The sequence below is a fragment of the Apteryx rowi genome, unplaced genomic scaffold (assembly GCF_003343035.1).
Source record: "Apteryx rowi isolate R43461 unplaced genomic scaffold, aptRow1 scaffold_552, whole genome shotgun sequence".
Taxonomy (NCBI): domain Eukaryota; kingdom Metazoa; phylum Chordata; class Aves; order Apterygiformes; family Apterygidae; genus Apteryx; species Apteryx rowi.
Genome location: NW_020450819.1, coordinates 398943 through 421412, shown reverse-complemented (window position 1 = coordinate 421412; position 22470 = coordinate 398943). Strand labels below are relative to the sequence as shown.

Genomic DNA, 22470 nt, shown 5'->3' with positions numbered 1-22470 from the left:
ACACTGCAGACCTTGTGTTACATGTCTAAGGTGAAGCAGACTATTCTTGTCACCTTTGCTCTAATACAAGTGGTATTCGTACGATCTTTACTTGGAACATTTTAGACACTAATCCTGAAGTTTGATTAAGTTTGATTGTACAGCTGGAGAGTTGATTTGAGTAGTGTATATAGTCTTAAGGGAATCTGATATGACTGATGGTCTCTGCCAGTTTGCGAAGCTCTAGCATTTGGCAGTAAGAATAATAGGACTAATCTATTCACATGGCGGTTTCCTGTTTGTCATCATAAATATGTATAAATGCTAAGAAAAGAAGACAATATCTTGGTCCAGATATAATCTTCTCTTTTTATACTAATATTCTAGAGTTGACTTTCATTCATTTAACAAAACTATTCAACTGCAATCTGATTTCTAGTTTAAAGTTTACTGTATGTTGGTCAAATTGTGTTTACATGGTAAAACCTTTGAAAATGGGGAATGATTTTTTGCAGAAAACAGTTTTATGGGGAGGAGAAAAGATTTATTGATGCATATAAGAGAAACTGGTGTTGTGAGAGTCTGTTCACAGTGCCTTGTGAAAAGCAGGTCTTCTGAACGGCTGCTCTTACGTAATTGGAAAGGTTATTGGGTGGCGGGAGGGAACTTCACACGCAGGGAACTGTCTGGCTGAATTTGAAAAAGTAGAAATGAGGGAAAATAAACTCTTCACCCTGTTTTGTATCTGAGAGAGAAGATTACAATACGATAATTGCCAATTAAAATTCTCACACTATGGAACATGCAAAAGAGTATGCTTCTATAAACAACTGGTTAAGTCAAAAGTCTTCATCGACTGTTTTTGTGTTTGGATCGTGACAATCCAGTTTTCTTTCAAGATAATTTTCTTTGCTCTCTGTGGTGACTTAATTTCCTGAATCACAACACTTATTTCTGTCATCCTCAGGTTACTCCTGCCAGGCATTGTAACTGGCATTGTTAATATTTAATATTTGTTTTAGTATTTGCTTTCTTTTGCTTCTGTAATTTTCCTTTCTTTTTTTATTTCAGCTAAGTTTTCAACATAAGATTGGTATCCTTTACTGCAAAGCAGGCCAAAGCACAGAGGAAGAAATGTATAACAATGAGATGGCAGGGCCAGCGTTTGAAGAGTTCCTTGATCTCCTGGGCCAGAGAGTACGGCTAAAAGGGTTTAGTAAATACAGAGCTCAGCTAGATAATAAAAGTAAGTTTTGTTTCTGATCTGTGGTAGAAACTGTAATTCTCCAGCGGTAAGCATCTTCTGCAAATCTTGTTTTGTGTTCTCATGCTCTTGACTTTGGGATAGACTAGCAAGATTATAGGCTAGATGAGGAAGATCAAGTACCTGATAAGAACAGTATATGCATCACACCTTGTCTGAAAGGTTATTTACTTTTGCTGTGACAGAAAAAAGATTGGAAAACCRAAACAACTTGTTTATTTCATTTTCTTGCACTTACTACAGTACTACGAAGTCTGTGATTCTTGATCTATTCAGAATTTCGCAGCTATGTTTTACTATCTTATCTTTAAAAAGACATATTTTGAAATGTGGAGTCATAAAATGGACCATTTTCCTTATTCCTCTTAGATTTCTGCATTTCTGTTAATCAGCGTATACCTTAGTGTTTATGTTTGAGGAGAAATCAAGTATTCAGTAGCACATTAAACATGTTACCATTCTGCAGTTAACAAACATTCATCTCCCTAACTACTGTGTTATTTCTACCTCTTCAGAGCAGTGCAATAGTATAAGAAATTATCTGTACAGTTTTTTTTTAAGCAAAGATGGAAACTGAAGTATTGCTGTTGACAAAGTCAGTGATATGGTGACACTCTTCTTCATTTGCATTGTTGGTTACTGCCCTTCAGTTTTTCTGAGCTTCATTTACAGCTGATCAATTAGTACATCATTAACTTAACTCATTCTTTTAGTTTAATGTGGTGTTAACAAAATTTTGACAACTGATCACTGTGAGGTATGATCTGGGGGWATCATCTACTCATCTACTTTACTGTAACATACTGTTTGAGTTATACGCTTTTTTTTTCTGTAGCATGTCTATAACATCCTGAAAATAGAGTTTTATTGCATACTATACGTGGCCTAAGTATAACAAAAATGGAATATTTTCATTAGCCAAGTACATCTTTTTAAGTTACTAGATCCTGCTACTCATCTACATATTCTATTTACCCCTCTAATCAAATGGGAAAATTGCTTGAACTGCTAGAAATAAGCTGCCAAGAAGGAAGCTTAGAAAGATGTACATAAAGGAAATTAAGGGAAGATCATCTTTTCTTGCAGTAGATGTTTGCCTTCTGGCTAGTCAGAGAGATGTAGGAATAGACATGCCCTCTTTTCTTCTGCTTCTACATTCCTCCTGCTCCTTATCCACCTGATTTAATCTGGTTCTTAGGAACATCTTGCATGTTTTGCTACTTCATCATCAGTCTCAACTGGAATACCTCTGGGTTTTTTTTGTTTGTTTGTTTGTTTTTGAAGTAGTACATTTGAAAGCTGACCGGTGTCATGGTCATAAAAGAATTTTTGTTCTGGTATCAAACTGGTAGTGCCCTTGATGGTCTGTCATCTGCTGTACAGCATTAGGAGTGAGACTTAATGATTCATATTAGAAATTTGGGGGAATGTCTAGTGAGTGCAGCTTATGGTTGGTACTCAGTGCAGATAAACTGCCAATAGGCCGATCTCCAACGGGTAAAAAGTTCTGAGAAGCTGGTGATAAATCTCAGGCTTTTGGAATGAAGGGAGACCAGCTCTGCAACTCCAGGAATCTTTCACATTCTCCATTCCCAGTACTCAGGGGGGAAATAGTGAAAAAGGTGAGCTGAATCCTAGGACGAACTGTTCCATTTTATGACTTACAAGGTGGAAAAGCTGCAATTCTGTAGCCCTGTCAATGCACTTAAGCACCACATTTATTAAAGTTACAGTTGCTCGTTTCACTTTAATAATCCAGGCTTAATATTGAATATTGCATCCTGTTTCAGTACAGACTAATCATTCATTTTTTAAATTAACCTGCAGAAGCATTTATTAACTCACTGTGGTTGTCAGTTCTTTAGGTTTGGTTCAAGACTATGGAAAGAAATGACACATTGGTCTGAAAATTTTGAAGGGTTGTGGGAGGTGTTTCTTTTTCCTTTTTTTCCCCAGTCAGAGCATGACCAAATATCCCCTGGTAATTTCTACATATGAATATATATGCTGGCCTGTGAGCAGATGCACTTTCTATATTTGCTGTGCTTCAGTAAGAACATACACTGCTGATTGGCTTTGCTTACATATAATTCAATAACATAATTTTGGTGTTTTACTATGCTGTATGCCTCTAATGATATTAACCTATCATAATATGCTCTTACTGTTTGCAACACACAAAATGGAATTTAGAGAGTTCACAAAGCTGTAGTCTTTGATATTGTTATATGTAAAAATATTGACTTTATAATCATCCTTTTTGTATTATATATATTTTTTAATATAATGACACAGTGAGCATTTCTGTATGTCATATTTATAACTGGAGAATAAACTGATCTGCCTGAAGGTTCAGAATAGTGTTAATAATTTCATTTCTAGCAGTTACGTTTTTGGTAAGCATAACATTTCTGTAATATTTCTTGTTCAATTTTAGTAGGGTTTATATTTATTGTTTTTTTTTCTATTCCCGAAAGCTTGACTAGCTGTGAGATTTTTTTTTCTTTAAAAAGTTTCTTTTCTTTTCATTTAGTCTGTTTATTTAATATTTTGCTAAGAAGAAATGAATGTAACTGATCCATTCCTTATGGAATATAGAATGTAGAATGTGAAGAATATGTGGAATATATTAACTGCAAACTCTCTTCTGTCCTTCTTTAATGAATTTTTAATGTCACCCCATTCAAAATTCCAAAATCAAGAAACTGGAAGATTTGAGGAAACTTTACCAATTCTGCAACACTATATAATTTGTGTATTGTATGTTTCTAAACATACCAATCTACTAGAAATGAGGAATGAAAATACTGTTATTGGAACATTAAAATTTTCATTTTTAATGTTCAGTTTTAAGTATGTGAGTTTTTCAGTAATTGGGATTGTTTTTGCATTTAATTTCCTCATACCTCTAAGGAGGGAAATAAAGTTGGAAGAAATTGAGAAAGGTATAATTCTGTTTTACTCTTGTTTGGTAAAAAATACTTTTCTGGAAAAAAAAGAAAAGAAAAGGCAGAACTCCTCCATAATGCAAAAAAAAGTTTAGCCAATTTTTCTCAATCTTTATGGAAAAAAATAATATTCAAGAAGAAATGAGGTACAAAAATGTCAGACCAGGTACAATATTAAAAAAATATATATAAGCAGAAAAGTGCTTGTAATTTAAAAAATTTATTCACAGTGTGCCTTAGTAGGTCTTTAGTAGAGCATCTTTTGATTTAGAAGGTTTTAGCTTGCTTAATGTAAGGGCCTAAATTTCACAAGGAAAGCATGCTAGTTCATTTCCAAAGTCAAGGTGCTAAATCAAAAATATTCAGCTAAGTAGAATGTTGTGTTAAGAAAGAATTGATTTAAGGGTAAGGAATCTGGCTTTCTGTAATAAGTATGTAAAGGGACTGTTTTATGCAATATCTGTTCAAGATAGTTTGACTTTATTTAATATCTAATTTCAAAAGGATTCAGGGAGTTTGTTCAATGTAGTTTAGACAGTTGTATTGCATAATATATTCGTTTTCCCCCTTCTACTTTTTGTCTCTTGTAAAGTCTGTCTTTCTAAAATGCCACAGAAAGGTTATAGATGGAATTATATTTTCAACAAAGATTTTCAAATAGACAAGTGCAATAATTATTGCTCTTTTTTAGCAACACTTAAATAAGAAACTTCAGTGAAAATTATGCTGTTTAGTCTGTAACTATAGTTTATATTACTTGAAAGTTAATAAATGAACTTAATTTTAATTTTGTACAAATACTACCAATGAAGCCTGTTGTAATACAGAAGTGTTCAAAGTTATGCACATGCATAAATTTTTTCAGATTTAGGGCTGCAGATACAGTATGTATACTGCTGAATTTTACATTTAAGTGTATGTTTGTGTATTTTGAACAAGGGAACTAACAGACAATTTGTTTTAGGAATACAGTTATTAAAAAAAATACTGTGTGGAGAAGAGTGCTGGAGAATGTTTGTTGGTGTAGAAAGTATAAAATTATTTAAAACAAATGAGCGAACATTGAAAAAGGGAAGAATAATTGATAGTTGCCTTCTCTCAATAGGGTCTTCCCAATCTCCTGCTTTAAAGTTAAATGTGTTTACCTAAATAATCCAAACACATCAAAGAAGGTGAAGAAAAAGGATTAAGTTATGAATACAAAGTAAACCCCATCTAATCTGCTGTAAAAATTCTTAAATGCAAACTGTATTACTAAACTTTCTAAATAAAAATATTGAAAGTCTTATCATATTTGAAAATGTTCTTAATTTTAAAAGGTCTGAAAATTCCCAGGAAAAATTATTTTACAGTATACCATAATGTATAATGCATATATTTTATGTTTCTAAAGTCTCATCTGCAGTAAGTGTTTTAATGTGAGATCTGGAGTAACATTATCAGTAATTTATTTTTGGTAAGGTATAGGATTAGTCTATTGTCATTATTAACTTTTTAAATAACAGAAAATACAAACTATATAAAACTAAACTTAAGTAGCCAAGTGATTTGTTCCTTTTCATAAGATACTAAGACTTTATAGTGCTTGCCAGTATACTCAAAATTAAGTCATGTAGGTCCTAATCTCACAGACAGCAAACTCTTTGGGCAACTTCTTGCAGGAACCATCTATGTTATAGTATGAAACTAATCATCTTTAGCTGATGCGAAATGTTATAGATCTGTTGAAATAAATTTTAAACTGCATTTATAGATTTAAAACTGTTTCTTAGACATAGCATGCAAAGAATGGTATCCTAAAAAGTAGTATGAATGCTCTGTTTCACTGACCACTTTCTTGCAATTTAATTCATTTTCAGCTGATTCAACAGGAACTCATTCCCTCTATACTACCTATAAAGATTATGAGTTAATGTTTCATGTATCGACAATGCTTCCATATATGCCCAATAATAGGCAACAGGTATGTTTTTACCTTTCCCATTTTCATAGTAATTTTACATTATAAATATTTGGATATACTTTTGTTTGAAATAATACTGATATAAAACTGAATTGTTTTATATGAAGTATGACTCTTAATTGGAATTGTTTGTTGAAATACTATAAGGTATTAAAAAGCTCATAGCATTTTTTAAACACATCTTTATCCTATCTCCTCCATTTCATGATATTATTAAACAGTATTGATGCCTGTGGTGAATGAAGTATCTTTAATTTGAACTGGATTTATATCCTTTGTATGTTTTAAATATTGAATGTAGTCTTATGGTTAAAATATGTGTAATAAGATCTTAAAATGATTCCACATAATCCTCCTATTACAGATCTTGAAATTTTTATTAATGTACCAGCTCAGTAATAAATGCCTCACCATATCCTTCAAGGCATCTGCTTGTGAAGACAGAAAACTGCAGTGTACTTATTTTATTTCTGGAGAATTCACTTTGCTTATGTAATAGCTCAGAATATCTTTAAAGCATTAAGGATGGCTAAAAAACAGCACAGCATCCAAAGTGTGAAGAGCACCAGTAAGGTTACTCTGTCTTTGCCTGTCTCAGGTATTTCTTCTGACTGAATTAAAAAGTACGAGCACATTTGGTACAGTATATCAAAACTATCACTTAAAAAAGGTGAAAGATAGAGCTGCTCATAGATCAGACTGAAGATAAGCCTGTAACTTTCTGCCTTACTACTCTACATTTTTCTATTTCTGCAGAAATAAGCGTTAAAGAGAATTTTTAAGAATATCCTCTCATTGAAGTGCAAGATACAAAGATTTCTTCAGTCATATTGGAGGATTGTCATGAAATAAAGATGCTATCTGATTTTGTTTTTGAGCAGCACACAAAAATTGGGGTTACTGATTGTTAAACTGTATGTGATTTGCATCTTTCATGTCTACCCTATCAATAGGTCTTGCGGGAAGAAAAAATGATGTGTCAAGGCAGCAACAAAAGATAAAGACAACAATTAAAATTCTTGACAAAGGATAAATGAAAATTTGAAATGGAAAAATGTATATAATGCATTTATGTATTTTAAGTAGTTAGTGCATGATCTGAACTGTTTGAAGAACTGTTCCGACTGAGCAGTTAAGATAACTGCAAAGTTTTAAGCCATTACACTTGGACTTTAGATAAGGTTTAAAGAAACGATGTTAGGAATCAAAAGGCAGAAATCCTCCACAGTATGAATAATATGAATGTTTTGACCAATCATATGTCTTAAAATATATATGGCTTTCAGAGGAGAACATGTTCAACCTTATCACGCACTAAAGCTGTGCTAATATCTAGTAATCAAGATACTGGATCATTTTCACCGATTTGAAATAGCTTTGTTTGTCTGAACTTTCACTTATGCCATATTACTATACTGGATTAATTTATTAAACACACTAAGAGTTGCTCTGTTTGGTAATCAGTCAAAATGCTTTAGTTGTTAGTTTAAATGTATATTTTAATTTGATTTACACACAAGAATACTTTGTTTTTACACATAATTGAAAAATGCTTCAGGTTTTCTTGAGATACGGTGCCCTTTGAAAAAGAACTTGGTGACTCAGGTTCTGAAATCACATGAGACAGTTCAAAATATTCTTATATTTTTAATCAGCTATAATTTGCATATTTATCTGAAAAAACTTTACAAGTTTGCAAGGCACAGATGCAGAACCCATTGCAATAGTAGAATATTTCTGAATATATTGATCTTTGACTGAAAAAAATAGGGAAAACTGTATACTATTAAGATATAATACACTGAATGAGCTTGCCTTATAATGAAAAATGAATATTTTCATAGCTAATCACAGGCACTGACAGTAAATATGACCTTACGTGGAGTTTATTACCTTTGTCGTTGTCCTCCATAACTTTCTGTTATTTATGAGAATAGGATATCCTCTTGCCGTGATCCACTAATTCTTATAAATGTTTGTTGTTTGTCTCCTTCACTGCTGTGTTGTTCAGCCATTCCTTGTTACCGTCCTTGCCCTTCTTTCTTTGCTTTCCTTTCATTCTTTTCATTTCCTTATGTGTCTTTCTTTATAGACAGATGTCAATTCTTATATATTGCAAAATCTTCCAATATTAATTTCATGATTTTGCCCAGCAAAGAACACTCCTTTCCACAGTGTTTTAGTAGGCACTCATGAGTCATTGTCTGATTAACAGTTTCAGTATTTAATAAGAGCATCATGTTGTGATTCATGGGTTTCTTGGGATCAAAATAACGTGGCAGTTTTCTAAGTTGAAGCAGTACGCCTATCTGAAGACCCACCACATTATTTTTAGATGCTGGTATCCAGCCATACTTGCACAGCATGGACACTGTTAATGAAGTGTGACAAGCACACCCAAATGACCAGAATTTAGCCAGCCTTAATGTGCAATAATCATTGTTTAATTTTATTCTGTTACTGTTTAGTTTCAAAATACATATTGGAATATGAAATGTATCAACAGTGTTATCTCTCACAAGCTAGGATAAAATTGGATTAGGTCTTTTTCCTTGAGACTGTATAGATACTGAAGACCGCAGCTGTACTTGCTCATGTCCTCAAGACAGAGAGAGACTTACGGGTGCCATGGAATATGAACGTTGTTTTTGTCTGCAGGATTTGGCTCAGTAACACTACATACCCAAATTAGGGGAACTTAGAGGCCACAGCATCTTTCATTTTAGATTCTGTTAGTAATGAAGACCCCCATATCAATAGTTATTTTTTGCTGGCATATTGTGTGTGTACTGGCAATGAGGTTATTGCATCTTATCCCTATGTCACTTCTTTAGTAATGACTGGGCAAGATATTGAGCCAATCTTCATCATCTAGGTACAGGACCTTCAATGAGCAAGCACAAAGCTTTTCTTAGATTCCAAATACCTGTGAGCCAAAAATAGGCCACACCAGAATTGTTTATTGCTTCTTCCAGGACTTAACTACGCCCTGCTTGGTCACTGATCAGGACATCCCTCTAGTTTTAGAGCCAGCAGGAGATCCAAAGAGCAAGGTAATTTTCATTTTGGCTGCAAYATAGGCTGGGAAATTTGAAATCAGCTGCTCCTTCCCTAGGACAGAAAGCACTACCAGCCCTGGTGTGGCCAGTTCCTTTTCCTTTACTAGCCTTTTCTTGAAATCATAGTTCAAGGCTTTCCCCTTTAAACTTTACCTTTGCGAAGTCCCTTTCCAAGTCATTCCCTTGCAAGTTTCCCATTCACGCATTTGCAGTGTGCTTGTGTGCACATAGTCAGACCTGATTAATCCAAATCATCAGTTTTCATCTGGTTTAATGAAAACTTAAAAATAAAACAGATATGCAAGAGTGAAATAACAGTAACTTAGCTTCAACAAGTTTAAGATCTTTGAGATAACCAGGCATATGGCTATACCAAACACAGTTTAACCAGGTCTGATGAAATATCTTTTGACATTTATTCTGGTTTTGGTACTGATTAATAACCCAAATTGAAATTAGAGCTTTTTAAAGCCAATTATTTTAGAAACGTACTAAAATAAGTTTGAAGGTTTTTGTTTTTGTCTCTTAGCATCTCATCATTTAATTGAATGAAGATTATTTTTCCACTCCTATTACAAGGAGAATTCCTCATTGTTTTGCAGTTTGAATAGGCAATTAAAATTCCTCAGAAATGGGTAGATTTCTATGGCTCTGCACAACTTGTAAATGTGCTACATTTTATGATAACAAATATTTTTTCTTAGAGATGCATATCTGAAAATTAAGAATTGACTATCATAGTTAAGATCTCATATTTAATATAGTAACTGTTATTTTGTATAACTATTTTTAATTTAATGGATTCTGCTTTTCTAACATATTTTCCTTACTGGACTCCCCTTTGTGTGTCTTGAATTCTTACATGAAAACTTCTTTACTGATTTTCTGTTGACTGCCTATCTTACTGTATTGGGTTCRTGCGCATATTCTACTATACTGGTTTAGACTGATACTAGAATGATGTCAGGGAGTGTTTGGTATCTTCTTACTGTAAGTAATCCTCTAACCTGTGAACCCTGTTGAGAGTTCCTACTGTGCTATGCATTGGCATGAGATTCTTTATAGTATGTTAGAAAGGTAGATTTAAAGAAGAAGAAGGAAAAACCTGAGCAGACATCAAAATGGGAGAGGAAGGGGAAACTGAGAACCTGAAAAAAAAATTAGGAGGTGAAAGTTGGGAGGAAAATACAGATCATAGCATAGAAACTAGAAAAAGGGTTGTTATAAGTCTTTTTGCTTAGTTCCAGTTTCCTTCAATTCCTCTTTCATTTTCAGAATGCAGTCTTTATTTACATTTTCTAGGGAAGTGTGCGTTCCCTCCTTTTTCTCTATTCAATAGTTTATTCTTCTCCTATTCCTTTGTCCTATCCAGAGCACTACRTTCCATCCCCCAGATCACTCCAATTTACTTCCCTCCCCTTTCCGGTTCTTTGCATTCCCTGTACACAAACACGACTGTATTTTGCCTTTGCATTGTGTTGATGTTCACTGACCACTTATGCATGACAGTTATTTATAACAGTGTTACATTGATTTTATTTTAAAATGTCGAAGAAGTCACTCAGATCTCAGCAAGCTTGGTAAGGTTCTTAAAAATGGTGACCTGACTTCTTATTTACTATTTTTTGTGCCTTTTTAGAGATTTAAGCTCTTAAAACAATTGTACTACCTTCATTTTAAAAAGACTGTTATTGCTAGTACAATTTCAAACACTTCTAAAACTTGTCCCTTAGTAAGTGATTGTTATTTTTGCTTAAGCAACCTAGAACTGCAAGTAGAACCTCCTAAAGACGTCTACCAAACCAGAAAATGTTCTTGACAACAGTGATTGTCTTGAGAAATGAATTTAATTTTAAACAAGATGTTGCTTTCTAATTTTCCAATTTTGCTATATGAAGAGTCAGTTATATAACAAAGGCAGCAATGAATCAGCTTATACCTAATAATTGGAAGGTTTCTCACAAATTTAACCGCAGTTTAAATTCCAACCTGTGAGATAATAATAACCCCTAAACATGAACTTGTGCTTCACTACTACAATCTAATGTTTGTATAAACCAGCTCAACAAATTAAAGTATAGCTGACATACCTAGTTCTGTGATCAGTTCCCCATAGTGGGCTTTTATTGTAATTGGTATGCAATGGGATGTACATCTTAAGTTGCTCAAAGAGTCAGTTAATTTGTTTTTAATCTTAAAAATCTGAAAACATGACTAAGTCACATGCCTTACACCAAATATTATTTTATTTCCCATATCTGTTCTAAAGTTTCATCATTAGTCTAGTTTCTTTACATTGCATTTGGGATTTTGATTATGTTTAAAATCATATAGATATGTTAACTGAGTGCTTTAAAACTGTGGTTTTGGCCATTCTCACTAGCTTTAGAATAAAAACCTCTGTGTTGTTTTAGCAGATGTAATGAAAAATACTTATGGGTCTTAGGCTTTAATATGTGCAACTTTACCTCTTTTGTGGATAGCTGAAATACTAGCTTTTAATGCAACTGAGAAAATACAAGTGAATGCTCTTTTACTGGAAAGACTATATTCTGTAAAACCAACCTGGTGTAGAATTTTTTCCTTATTCTGCCTTAAAGTTTTCAATTAAACTTATTCTTGTATCCTTTTTAGTTACACTAATGCTAAAGAGCCAAGGTATAACTATAGGCTAATTGTTGGCAAAGCAAATTCTTTTGCACACTTTAGGTGGATAAGGGATTTGCAACCTAGCACATGCTAGACTACTTCTTTCCCTCTAGTGACATGAATGGGCATTTTCTAAGCAAAGTTATTTTAAAATAAGAGGTGTAAAAAATGTAAAAGGTATTATTTACTTCCATGAGGAAAGTAAATATTATTTTATCTTTTTTTTTTTGGTGAGAGTAGTGGTCCCTTATTGCTGGACACATTTTGTAGTTTTTATTAGTTTTCTTTAAACTGTAATAATTATATAGTACTTTACATTTTTTGTTAAGTATGTTTTCATCATAAAAAAGTAAAGTACTGGTTACCAGAATGAGTTTTTAATTAATAAATGAGTTTCTATTAGCTGTTCTTCCTCCACAACTCTTCCGTGTCTCAGCTTCATTCCCAAGTACACAGTAGTTAAAAACTGTGATTAGTATTCATGATAAGCTATTTTTAAAAAGCGCTAGGARCATAATATTAATTCTTTGTAATAATGCAATGTTTAATAAAAATGCARTGTGCAAAAGGAATGTTTATTGGAAAAGAAAAGCAATATTACATTTTTCATATGAAAGCAGCCATTACACTGTACACTGTACACTGTACATTACACTGTACACTGATGTACAGAAGTATACATAGTGATAAAAGTTAAGCGATGTAACATATTTCTTATTACTACACTGATGCACTAAAATAAGAGAAATAAAAAATAAAACCAGCAGAAACTGAGCAGAACTAGTATGGGGATGTGAAAGAAGTCACTGGTATTTTTGTGATCTTAGTCCAATTTCTTTTCCCTGTCTTTTTGCAGTTCAGCCTGATATCCTTTACCTGTAGCTATCCAGCATACGATTAATTAAATGATATTTTATGAAAAAAAAGCTTCATTTGTTTTATTTGTTTGTTTTTTGCTAAAATGAAAGAAAATGTCATTTTTTTAATAACTAATTTTTCAATGCATGTTTCTTGTCCAGCTGCTAAGGAAAAGGCATATAGGAAATGATATAGTTACCATTGTCTTCCAAGAGCCAGGAGCACTTCCTTTTACTCCAAAAAATATTCGTTCCCACTTTCAACATGTATTTGTCATAGTCAAAGTGCATAATCCTTGCACTGAAAATGTGTGTTATAGGTGAGTAGAGCCTTATAAATATTTACATTTGCTATTAACTCTACAATGAAATTGTCTGTTCCAACAGTTTTGTATTTCCTAGAGATATGTGTGCAATTTTAAAATTCCTGCTTCATTTTCTGCAAGTTTGAAACTCCAGTGAATACCTTGCATGCATTTGGAATTATGGACATAAGCTGAAATAAGTGTGTACAGACCTCTGTCTTGCTGATGTATAGGCACAAAAAGGGGCAATAATATTGTGAAAATAAAACGTACTGATACAACAATAGAAACTAATTTAGAATTTGTATTGCATGCTTCCTTTTTCATAGAATAAGAAGGTCATTTAAAATAAAGTATTTTAGAAGGCTATTAACATATATATAAATCCCTGACTGACTATATGACACCAGGATGAGTCACTGCCTTTAAGCACTTGAATCGGGGCTTTTGGGGAGCACCAAAACATCCCAAATTTCAGTTCACTGTAACTCTCACACTTAAGTTAAGGCATCATGAGTTCTAGCAAGCCAACCTGGGTGGAAGAGTAATTCTGAACTAGTTGGGAATTGTCCAATTAATGATCAGGACTTTAAGAGTAATGCTGCCAATTCAGCAGGTATCTTGCTGGATTTATGCTTTCTTTTAGAACCTGGGTTTGTTTAAGTAACTATTTTGTGTTTATTAAATAATACATGGCATATTTCATAAGTTATGTTTTTCTAATTACTTAATGATGGCTGTCTGTAATCCCAAATGTGACTGTACTTCAGTCAAACTACTAGTGGTTGTACGTAGTTTCCACTCTATTTGGAAATCCTTCTTCATTTGAAATATGTTATGTGTCATAACATATATATGTGCATGTTGTGTGTGAAATCTGTTATCAATTGTAGGTGTAGCTGTGTATCAAATATTTCTACTTCCTTTACATCTTGCTATGAACTGTCCAGGTATTTTCGAAATTCCGTCATTTGAATTGCAGGTATTTTGAAATTCCATCAACTTAGAGTAGGCAACTTAAACTGGTGCAGAATGTGACTATTATAGACGTGTTTGACACTGGTACTTTTTCCTCTGTTTTCATGATTTGTTCTTGCAAGATATCTGAGGATTGAAATGAATTTTATTTGTGTTTATATATTTCTCAGTTTTAAGATCACGCAGCTGAGTGAAAACTGAAAATGATAGGCAGATTTACATAAAGAAATCACTTTTAAAAATCCTTGATCTTTCATTTACAGAACAGTATCTTGCAAAGCATTTTTATATTTATTCCATTAAAAGGAATGAGACACTGACTCTAAAAAGTCATCCTTGATGTTCTTTGTCTTACTAAGACACATTTTCAGTGTCTGCTATATATTTAAAACAAAAAGGCCAATTGTAAAACAGACCATCCCCTCAATTTTCTTTGGTATGTAAAAGCAAATATATTTAATAGGTTTCCTAAGTGTTTCTCCCAACCTAATTATTGAAATTTTGTCTATATAAAATGTATAAAAATTGACATGTCAAAGCTAAACTCATCTGTATAAATGGACTATATAGGTTATAGTCCTGCTTATTATCTAAATGCCTTTTTTTTTTCTAATGATTTATCCATTTTATTGTCTCTTTTTATTTCTAGTGTTGGTGTTTCAAGATCAAAAGATGTACCTCCATTTGGTCCACCCATTCCTAAGGGAGTAACCTTCCCCAAATCAGCAGTCTTTAGGGACTTCCTTTTAGCCAAAGTTATTAATGCTGAAAATGCAGCACATAAGTCGGAAAAATTTCGAGCCATGGCCACAAGGACCCGTCAAGAATACTTGAAAGATCTGGCAGAAAATTTTGTTACCACGGCTACAGTGGATACTTCAGCAAAATTTAGCTTTATTACTTTAGGGGCAAAAAAAAAAGAAAAAGTGAAGCCAAGGAAAGATGCGCATTTATTCAGTGTTGGGGCAATTATGTGGAATGTGATTGCACGAGATTTTGGCCAGTCTGCTGACATTGAATGTCTCCTTGGAATCTCCAATGAATTTATCATGTTGATTGAAAAGGAATCAAAAAATGTTGTCTTTAACTGCTCCTGCAGAGATGTTATTGGATGGACATCTGGATTAATGAGCATCAAAGTATTTTATGAAAGAGGAGAATGTATTCTTCTGTCTGCAGCAGATAATTGTACTGAAGACATCAGAGAAATTGTTCAAAGACTTGAAGTAAGTACTGTTTCTAAATTGGAGTACCAAAATTTTTATCAACAGTTACTTGTAAACATTCCCTTTGAGATGTAATTAAAAATGTCCTATGTTTATGCTTGAATAGTGTTTTCAGTCTTCAGAGAGTTTTACAGACAATAATCCTAACAACAACATATGAGATAAGTGTTATCAACCCATTTTGAGGGATGAGGAATCTGATACTGATAGTTTGATAGAATTGTCCAAGGCTATGGGTGGTTTTAATGTTGAAATCAGGATTGAAAGGCTAAGCTCTTGTCTTCCCTTGCTGTAGTCTGTTTTTAAATCACACCTTTATAGGCAGAAATGTACCTTAATTAAAGAATATACAAAATCTTAATGCATAAAATACATTCATTTTGACTTTTATAATAACCTATGTGAACATTAGCAGAACAATTTATATAAGTGGTACTGCTGATTTGCTTCTCTATGCTGAACAACTGTAGGAAATGAAGGCAACTAGACCAATTAATTCCAGTTTTTACAGCTGACTGGATAAAGCTTTTCAGGCACTTGATGACCCTGTTAGCAAAACTGTCCTGTAACTACTCCAGTCAGTACAAGTGAACTGACAGGAGCTCCAAGGTATCTTCTTCATTTGGTTATACTTTTCCCTTTGGCCTTAATTTAAGTGATCTTAATGGTGTCTTTTGTTTGTATTAGAAAGCTTTCTACTGAAAAGAAATCATTATGCTTACCATTTTCACATTGGAAGAGCTGGATTGCAGGACTAGAGCTAATGTTTTAGGGCCTTTTTAGTTCTGCGTTCATGTTTGCATTGCACAATATCATGCTTTAAATAATCACCTTTTTTTCCGAAGTATATTTAATCTTTCAATAGACTAATGTCTTTAGACCCCTTTTGTCACTGTTACATTATCCTTTTTATTAGGGTCTTCACCTTCACTTTCCTTACACAGATGTTTTCCTTCTGAAAAACAGCGTACTCTTAGTCCACTGCTATAAAGGTGCTGCTAGTTAAAAAATATAAATTGCTTAAAGTAGATAAGGTTCAAAGCTGTAGTGAAAACTTCTGCTGTCATCAGTGATGACAATTTATTTTGCTGTTTATCACTTCTTCTGTCACAAAATATGTAAAATTATTTAAATATTAAAATTATTTAAAATGTTTAAATTGCTGAGGATAGATCTTTATAATTCAGCTGTTAGAAACATCAAACAAAGTGGTTATCTATAAAAATGGTAACTTTGAGACAACTGTTATTGCAGATTCACCCTTTGATTTGAATGGTCTCCTACTTTATTCAGAAGTAACCATCTGTTACAGTACAGTATTGTTTAATTTGCTCAAATACTTCCTCTTTTCATGATCAGATTTTGGCCTAAATAATTTCAAATTGGCTTTAAGCCTCAAAAATATAGCATCAGTTATTGCTAAGTTTCCAAGAATATTAACTTCAAGTATTTATTCTCATGAACCCTGACCATCTCCTCTTTCATTCCTAGAAATCCAACTTTCACATTGCTTAAACAGATTAGCTGTCATACTTGTTTAAAAACATTGTTCTTCCCCTCTTTTCTTAGCTCATGTTTTTCTCCTTTTCCTCTGCTTTTCCTTCTCTCTTTTGAAAGCTGAATATTAATATTTAGTCATTTTATGATGTTGAATACTTTCTAAACAGTCCTTACATACATTTAGACACAGAAGCTCAGCGGTGACCTTTACAAACACTAAAAATTATATAAAACTCTAATTCAACACTGCAGATGTATACTTTAAAACCCTTTTAACTGGCTCAGAACACAGCTAAGATCAACAAACATGTGTGCCAGCAGAGGCTAAAGATGAAAGCTCAAACTGTGATGTAATTATCAAACTTCAGTGACCAGAAGGTTAACCCTTTCCAGCCACTAATAAGATAATTTCTTAAAGAAGAATATAAAGAGAATAAAAAAAGAGAATAAAATATTGTAGTTACTAAATGAGATTTTGGAGGAGATAACTACATTTTATTCTCTGGCTTTAAATTGTGCTGATGAATAGGGAAGACTTTCTGAATATCCAGATTAAGAAAAGATGTGAAAAACTGCAGAGGAGCAGATTGTAATTTTGTTTTGGACCAAAAGAATCAGTTCAGGAGTAGAAAAAAACAGCTGGGGTTTGTCAAGCTAGAGTCAAATCTGCATTTGTGAGGGAGAATATCTAGTGATATAGAATGGAGAGAGGAAAGGAAAAGCAAAGTGTAGACAAACTAGGCTGGCTCTGTTTGAAGACAGAAAAAGTAGTGGATCTGAGCATTAGGATTTAAGAGTGATTTAAGATTAAATAAAAACTCTGAATGGATCTTTGGACATCAATCTTAGAGCAGACAACAGTTCATTAGAAGCCTGTACACTAAAAAAAATTCTCATTTTCTTTAAGGGATTTAAAGTACCTTTATCAATTTTAAGTTCATCTGTATTAAGGGCTTGCAGAGAAGCCATCTCTTAGATCGTGCACAACCACATGTTCAGAAAAATAACCAAAYAAACAAAAAGAACTATTTTGAAGTGGAGCAGCACTATGTTTCATGTGATATTACTACGTAACTTACAATGTCACCTTTTAGGGGTTGTACCTTTGGAGGACTTGAGGTCTCCTGGAATCCTTTTTACTTTGCTTTGGAACGAGCTGAATCTATGGCAGGAATGTTTATCTTCCTTCTCTTTTAACTTTTGAATATTTAACTAACTTGAAGGAGTTCTGAAAGCTCTAAGTTGGGGAAATCTGTATGTTTTGGCTAGCGTATTTATCCTTGGCAATAACTTATAATCGTGACATAACAACAAAGAGGTGTCTGCCTCAGAAGAAGAATTTCTGTGTACTTTGGTAAAGATAAAATTCCATCTCTCAGCTGGACTCCTGACTCTCCATTTCACTGCATGACTAAATATTGTATATATTTTAGAAACTTGTGACAGAAGTGTAGGGAAACTTTTGAAGACCTGAAAATTTTAACTTTTTACTTTTCTAGTTTATAATTTTGAAACAGTCTGTTGAAAATTAGCCAAGACTGATACAGGTCAGAGCTGGAAAAAAAGAGTTAAAGCTTAAAGCTTTCAGCTTTTGAATAACTCTAATCCTATATGCACAATTATGTTAGAAACATCAGATTATCTTTATAAAAATTTAAGGAAACTTTTTGATGTGGCATTAATATATATTGCACTTACTAAATGTTAGTGAAAGTTGTGTTTAAGATGGAAAGCTTCTAAAAGAAACTGGTAACTTAGAGCTGAATGATGACAAAGGAAATCACTGCTGATTTTAAAAAGAAAGACYCAGAACACTGTTTGTAAACAAAAACTACAGAATATATTTTGGACATCTCAATCATGGCTTTCACATTTCAACTTTGAAGCCCATATTTTCAAAAATAACTGGAGGCTTTAGGAACTCAGCTTGCTACAGTTTAAGTAGCCTGAATTTGCCAAGCAGTGATTCTCAGAGTATCAGGCCCTTGCAAGTTGTCTAAGTACTTCAGAACTCCATGAAGATTAGCCCACAGTAAATGAGGAGTAACTGGATTTCATTGCCTTGAGTTTACTGCAGGTTAACAGCACGAGCATGGATCAGCTCCCTCAGATCAGCAAACATACAGYAACTTATTGTCCTGTGGCACTTTATTCTCATGTGTATAGTTTCTCATTTTTTCTGCTGGATGACAGATACCATATGGAAAATATTCTGTAAAGGCAATAGTGGTAGTGCTTTAAAACTTACTAAGACTGTACCTTACGGCCTTAGTGCTGTTACTTATAAAGTAACAGTGACTTTCTGCAGGCCAGGTTACAGGCATAAGTTATGTAAACACTCCAAAGCTTTTCCAGTCAGCCACTGGGTTTGGGAAGGGAGTAGAAATTAGACCTCCTGTCCCTGACACTAAAACAGACTTGGACAACGAAGGCTTGTTCAAACAGGAAGTGTACAAAGGAAACTGCAACGGGAATTTGCAGCTTAATACTTCCTGTATGCTAATTTCCCTTGGTGGTGGTGGGGACAYGCTTTCACAACAGTTGCTGATGCTGTGCACCCCTGAGGTAGGCTGGATAACACCCTTGTGGGAAGCACGCAGTAAGCTAGGGAGCTAGTCTCCCCAGATGCCTGCTCACAAAGTCAATGGAGAAGGAGAAAGACTCTTCTAAAAACAGGCTCCTGCATTAAGCTCAAGCTCTAAAACAGCCTTGGGAAAGACCTATCCTATACAGCTGACGAAACAGGGACACTAGCCTCCTAACTTAAACACCTTAAATTAGATGCCTAAAGTTGGATAATGTGTGTACCTTTGTAATGCATGCTAAAAGCAACTGTAAGCAGCATGAATAAGTGTGGAATAAGGTGTGCTGCAGAACTGTTCTTAATGCAGTGTAAACTTAAGAAGATCACTTGACCTGTATCATTAACAGATGGATCTTTAAAGGGCAGATATTTGCCTTGCAGGAGTGTTGTAAAGCACTTGGAGATCTTTGAATGATATGCATTATGAACAAAGTTTTTTGATAATGTGATTGCTAAGTTTTAGTTTTAAGTGTAACAGTGGAGCTAAAATAGGTACTGGTTTTGTGACATTGACTGAAGGGAACGTTAGTGTGACTCAAACTTAGCTTGTAATGTGAACTAGAATTTGGTCTTCTGAGAGGTGAAAGACTGGTGCAGTATCCCAGCATACACACTGTTTTATGATTATGGTTTACTGGACAAAACTGCTGAGGATTTGTTAGATAGTACATAAAAATAAACCTGCTTAGCAAAATCTGAATTTGAAGGTTCTTGATTACTCTATATAAGGACAGAATTACTTCTAATTGAATATGAAAAATCTCAGTTTTCTTGTTCTAAATTTCCCAGTGGTGTGAGCAATCTTATCCCATTTTAATGATGTCTATATCTGGAGATGGTACTAGTTAGGAATCTGATTGCAAGGCAAAATAAATCAATATGATCTTTGTTGCTAAGGGCTGGAGGAAGAAAAGCTGCTAGAACTGAAGCTTTTCATTCAGTGTTGCTTATCTTATCAAGTTTAATATTGTTAAATACTGAAGAAAACATGCCTGCACACCTGCAGTCAGTCAGCCAGCAAGAATGGAGTAACTGACAGGCCTGCATTTTGCTTTGTGTTTGGAGACTGAAGCAGCTGTTAAGATTTCAATAAGATAAAAATGGTCTTGTGTTGAGGTGGGGGAAGGGGGAGGAATTTGACACAGGACAGCTGGTTGCTCCAGGGATGTCAGATTTTAGGACTGCAAAGTGCTTTGTTCATTTTGTTTTATGCAGAAAACTTTATTCAACCACAGATGTCAAAATAATTGTTAGCATTGGTATACTGTGGATAGTTAATGTCAAGCCATACATGACTTTATAGTATTGGAAAATAGATCTGTTTATGTGTCCAAAGAAATGAGTGTCCTGACAATAGCCTGCCAATCTGATACTTGTTTAGACAGTGACCAGAGGATGTGAAACCACAGAAATGACCCTTCGGAGGAATGGCTTGGGCCAGCTTGGATTCCACGTGAACTTTGAAGGGATAGTGGCGGATGTGGAGCCCTTTGGTTTTGCATGGAAGGCAGGCTTAAGGCAAGGGAGCCGCCTGGTTGAGATCTGTAAAGTGGCTGTGGCGACTTTGACTCATGAACAAATGATTGACCTGTTACGCACGTCGGTCACAGTAAAGGTGGTAATTATTCAGCCACACGAGGATGGAGCACCTAGAAGGTAAGTAGTAACAGCCCTTAATGTGACATTTTCATATTTTTTTTTCTTTTGCTGCTGCTTTGCCTGTGGCTTTTTTATTAGAGGCACTCAGGAGATGAATATTGTGTCTTGTATTTGGCGATAATAGTATTTTGACTCTTAAAGCGATTTTTTTCCTCAAAACCCATATGGCCTTGAAATAGAAAATAAAATGGGATCCTCTAAGAAATTTAGTGAGAAACTTAGTTTTATACAGCTTGAAAGGGTAAGAAGTGAGCCTGAACTGTTACAAAACCTGATGTGATGACTTTTCTGCCACAGGATTTTTATTTTATTATCTCTTAATACTAATTTTGAAAATTGGGAATCCTTGTCTGAAAAATATATGTTTTCTTTCTTTCAAGTTTCTTTGACTCCTAACTATTGAAATTGAACTTTTTTATTTCTTATATTGAAATTTTAACAAAGCAACTAGTGATACATTGGGTTCAGATTATCTATGGTATCAAGCCTTATAGTCCTCCTCATTTTCTATACATAGTTGATTTATTCATATTAAATGTTGAATCACATCAATGAAATCATCAGTTAAAGCTAAGAAATCTTGCTGCAACATGAAATAAATGAGCGCACGCACTCAGGAAAACAGTGTAATAAAGATGATTATAATGACTGTACTATTGTTTTCAGGGATGAAATGCGATATTCTTCTGTCAGTGTTCCTTTATTTTTTATGGTGACCAAAAGGTTATTTTTTGTTCTTTCCATTTTGAATATTATTGTGGTAGATAAAGAGGCAGTAACATTTAAAACTTTGTAACAATCTGACCTTATTTCTCATACTTTATCTAGGCGTTGTTAATTTGGTTCATTCTGTATGAGAACTGTACCAGAGTAAATTGAATTACTTACTTGTCTTCTTTTAGAAGGCCTCTTTTAAATCTCTTGTTGATTTTTAATTTAACAGAAAAAGCATTACTGTGTTGCTCTTGGCAAGACAACAAGCCATAAAACTTTACATAGCATGCAGCACTATGAAGTTAGTGCCAGCTATACATGAATACTGGTGTGTTTCCATTTAATTGGTGGCAATTCTCCAAGTAGTCATTGGCCTGATGAATGACACAGCAGTGCCCTTCCCTGCCTCAACCTGCATGTTGAAGCATTGGGTTCCTTTTTGCAGAAAATGTCTGTGATTATAGAATACTACCATTTTGCTTAGTTGGATAGAATTTGCAATTAAGCCTCTCTTTGCTTAGCTTTGCTTTTCTCACCATCTGCTTCTGGGTATGAATTTTCGCTGGCTTGTTTAGTATACATCTCCAAGCTGTTTACAGTATATGAGCCTAATGAKCTAATCCTATTATATTAAAGGTACAACGTGTATTTTATAGTCTCTGATAGAAAAATACATACTGTATGAACTGTTTATATCTTCTTTGACACATTTTTAGAAATAAAATGTTAAAATCCCAAATCAGTATAAGATACATGGCACTCAGTCTATGTGTAGGAAGAATTTT

General features: G+C 33.9%; 1 protein-coding gene across 1 annotated transcript in view; it reads left to right on the top strand.

Moving 5' to 3' along the window:
* The window catches only part of SIPA1L2 (signal induced proliferation associated 1 like 2), a 93008-nt gene that overhangs the window by 13295 nt on the left and 57243 nt on the right, over positions 1–22470 (top strand). The window contains exons 4-8 of the mRNA XM_026081536.1: positions 1051–1225; positions 6051–6154; positions 12882–13039; positions 14652–15228; positions 20694–20968. Of these exons, the coding sequence (XP_025937321.1) occupies positions 1051–1225; positions 6051–6154; positions 12882–13039; positions 14652–15228; positions 20694–20968 (1289 nt within the window). The remainder of the gene's footprint in view (positions 1–1050; positions 1226–6050; positions 6155–12881; positions 13040–14651; positions 15229–20693; positions 20969–22470) is intronic.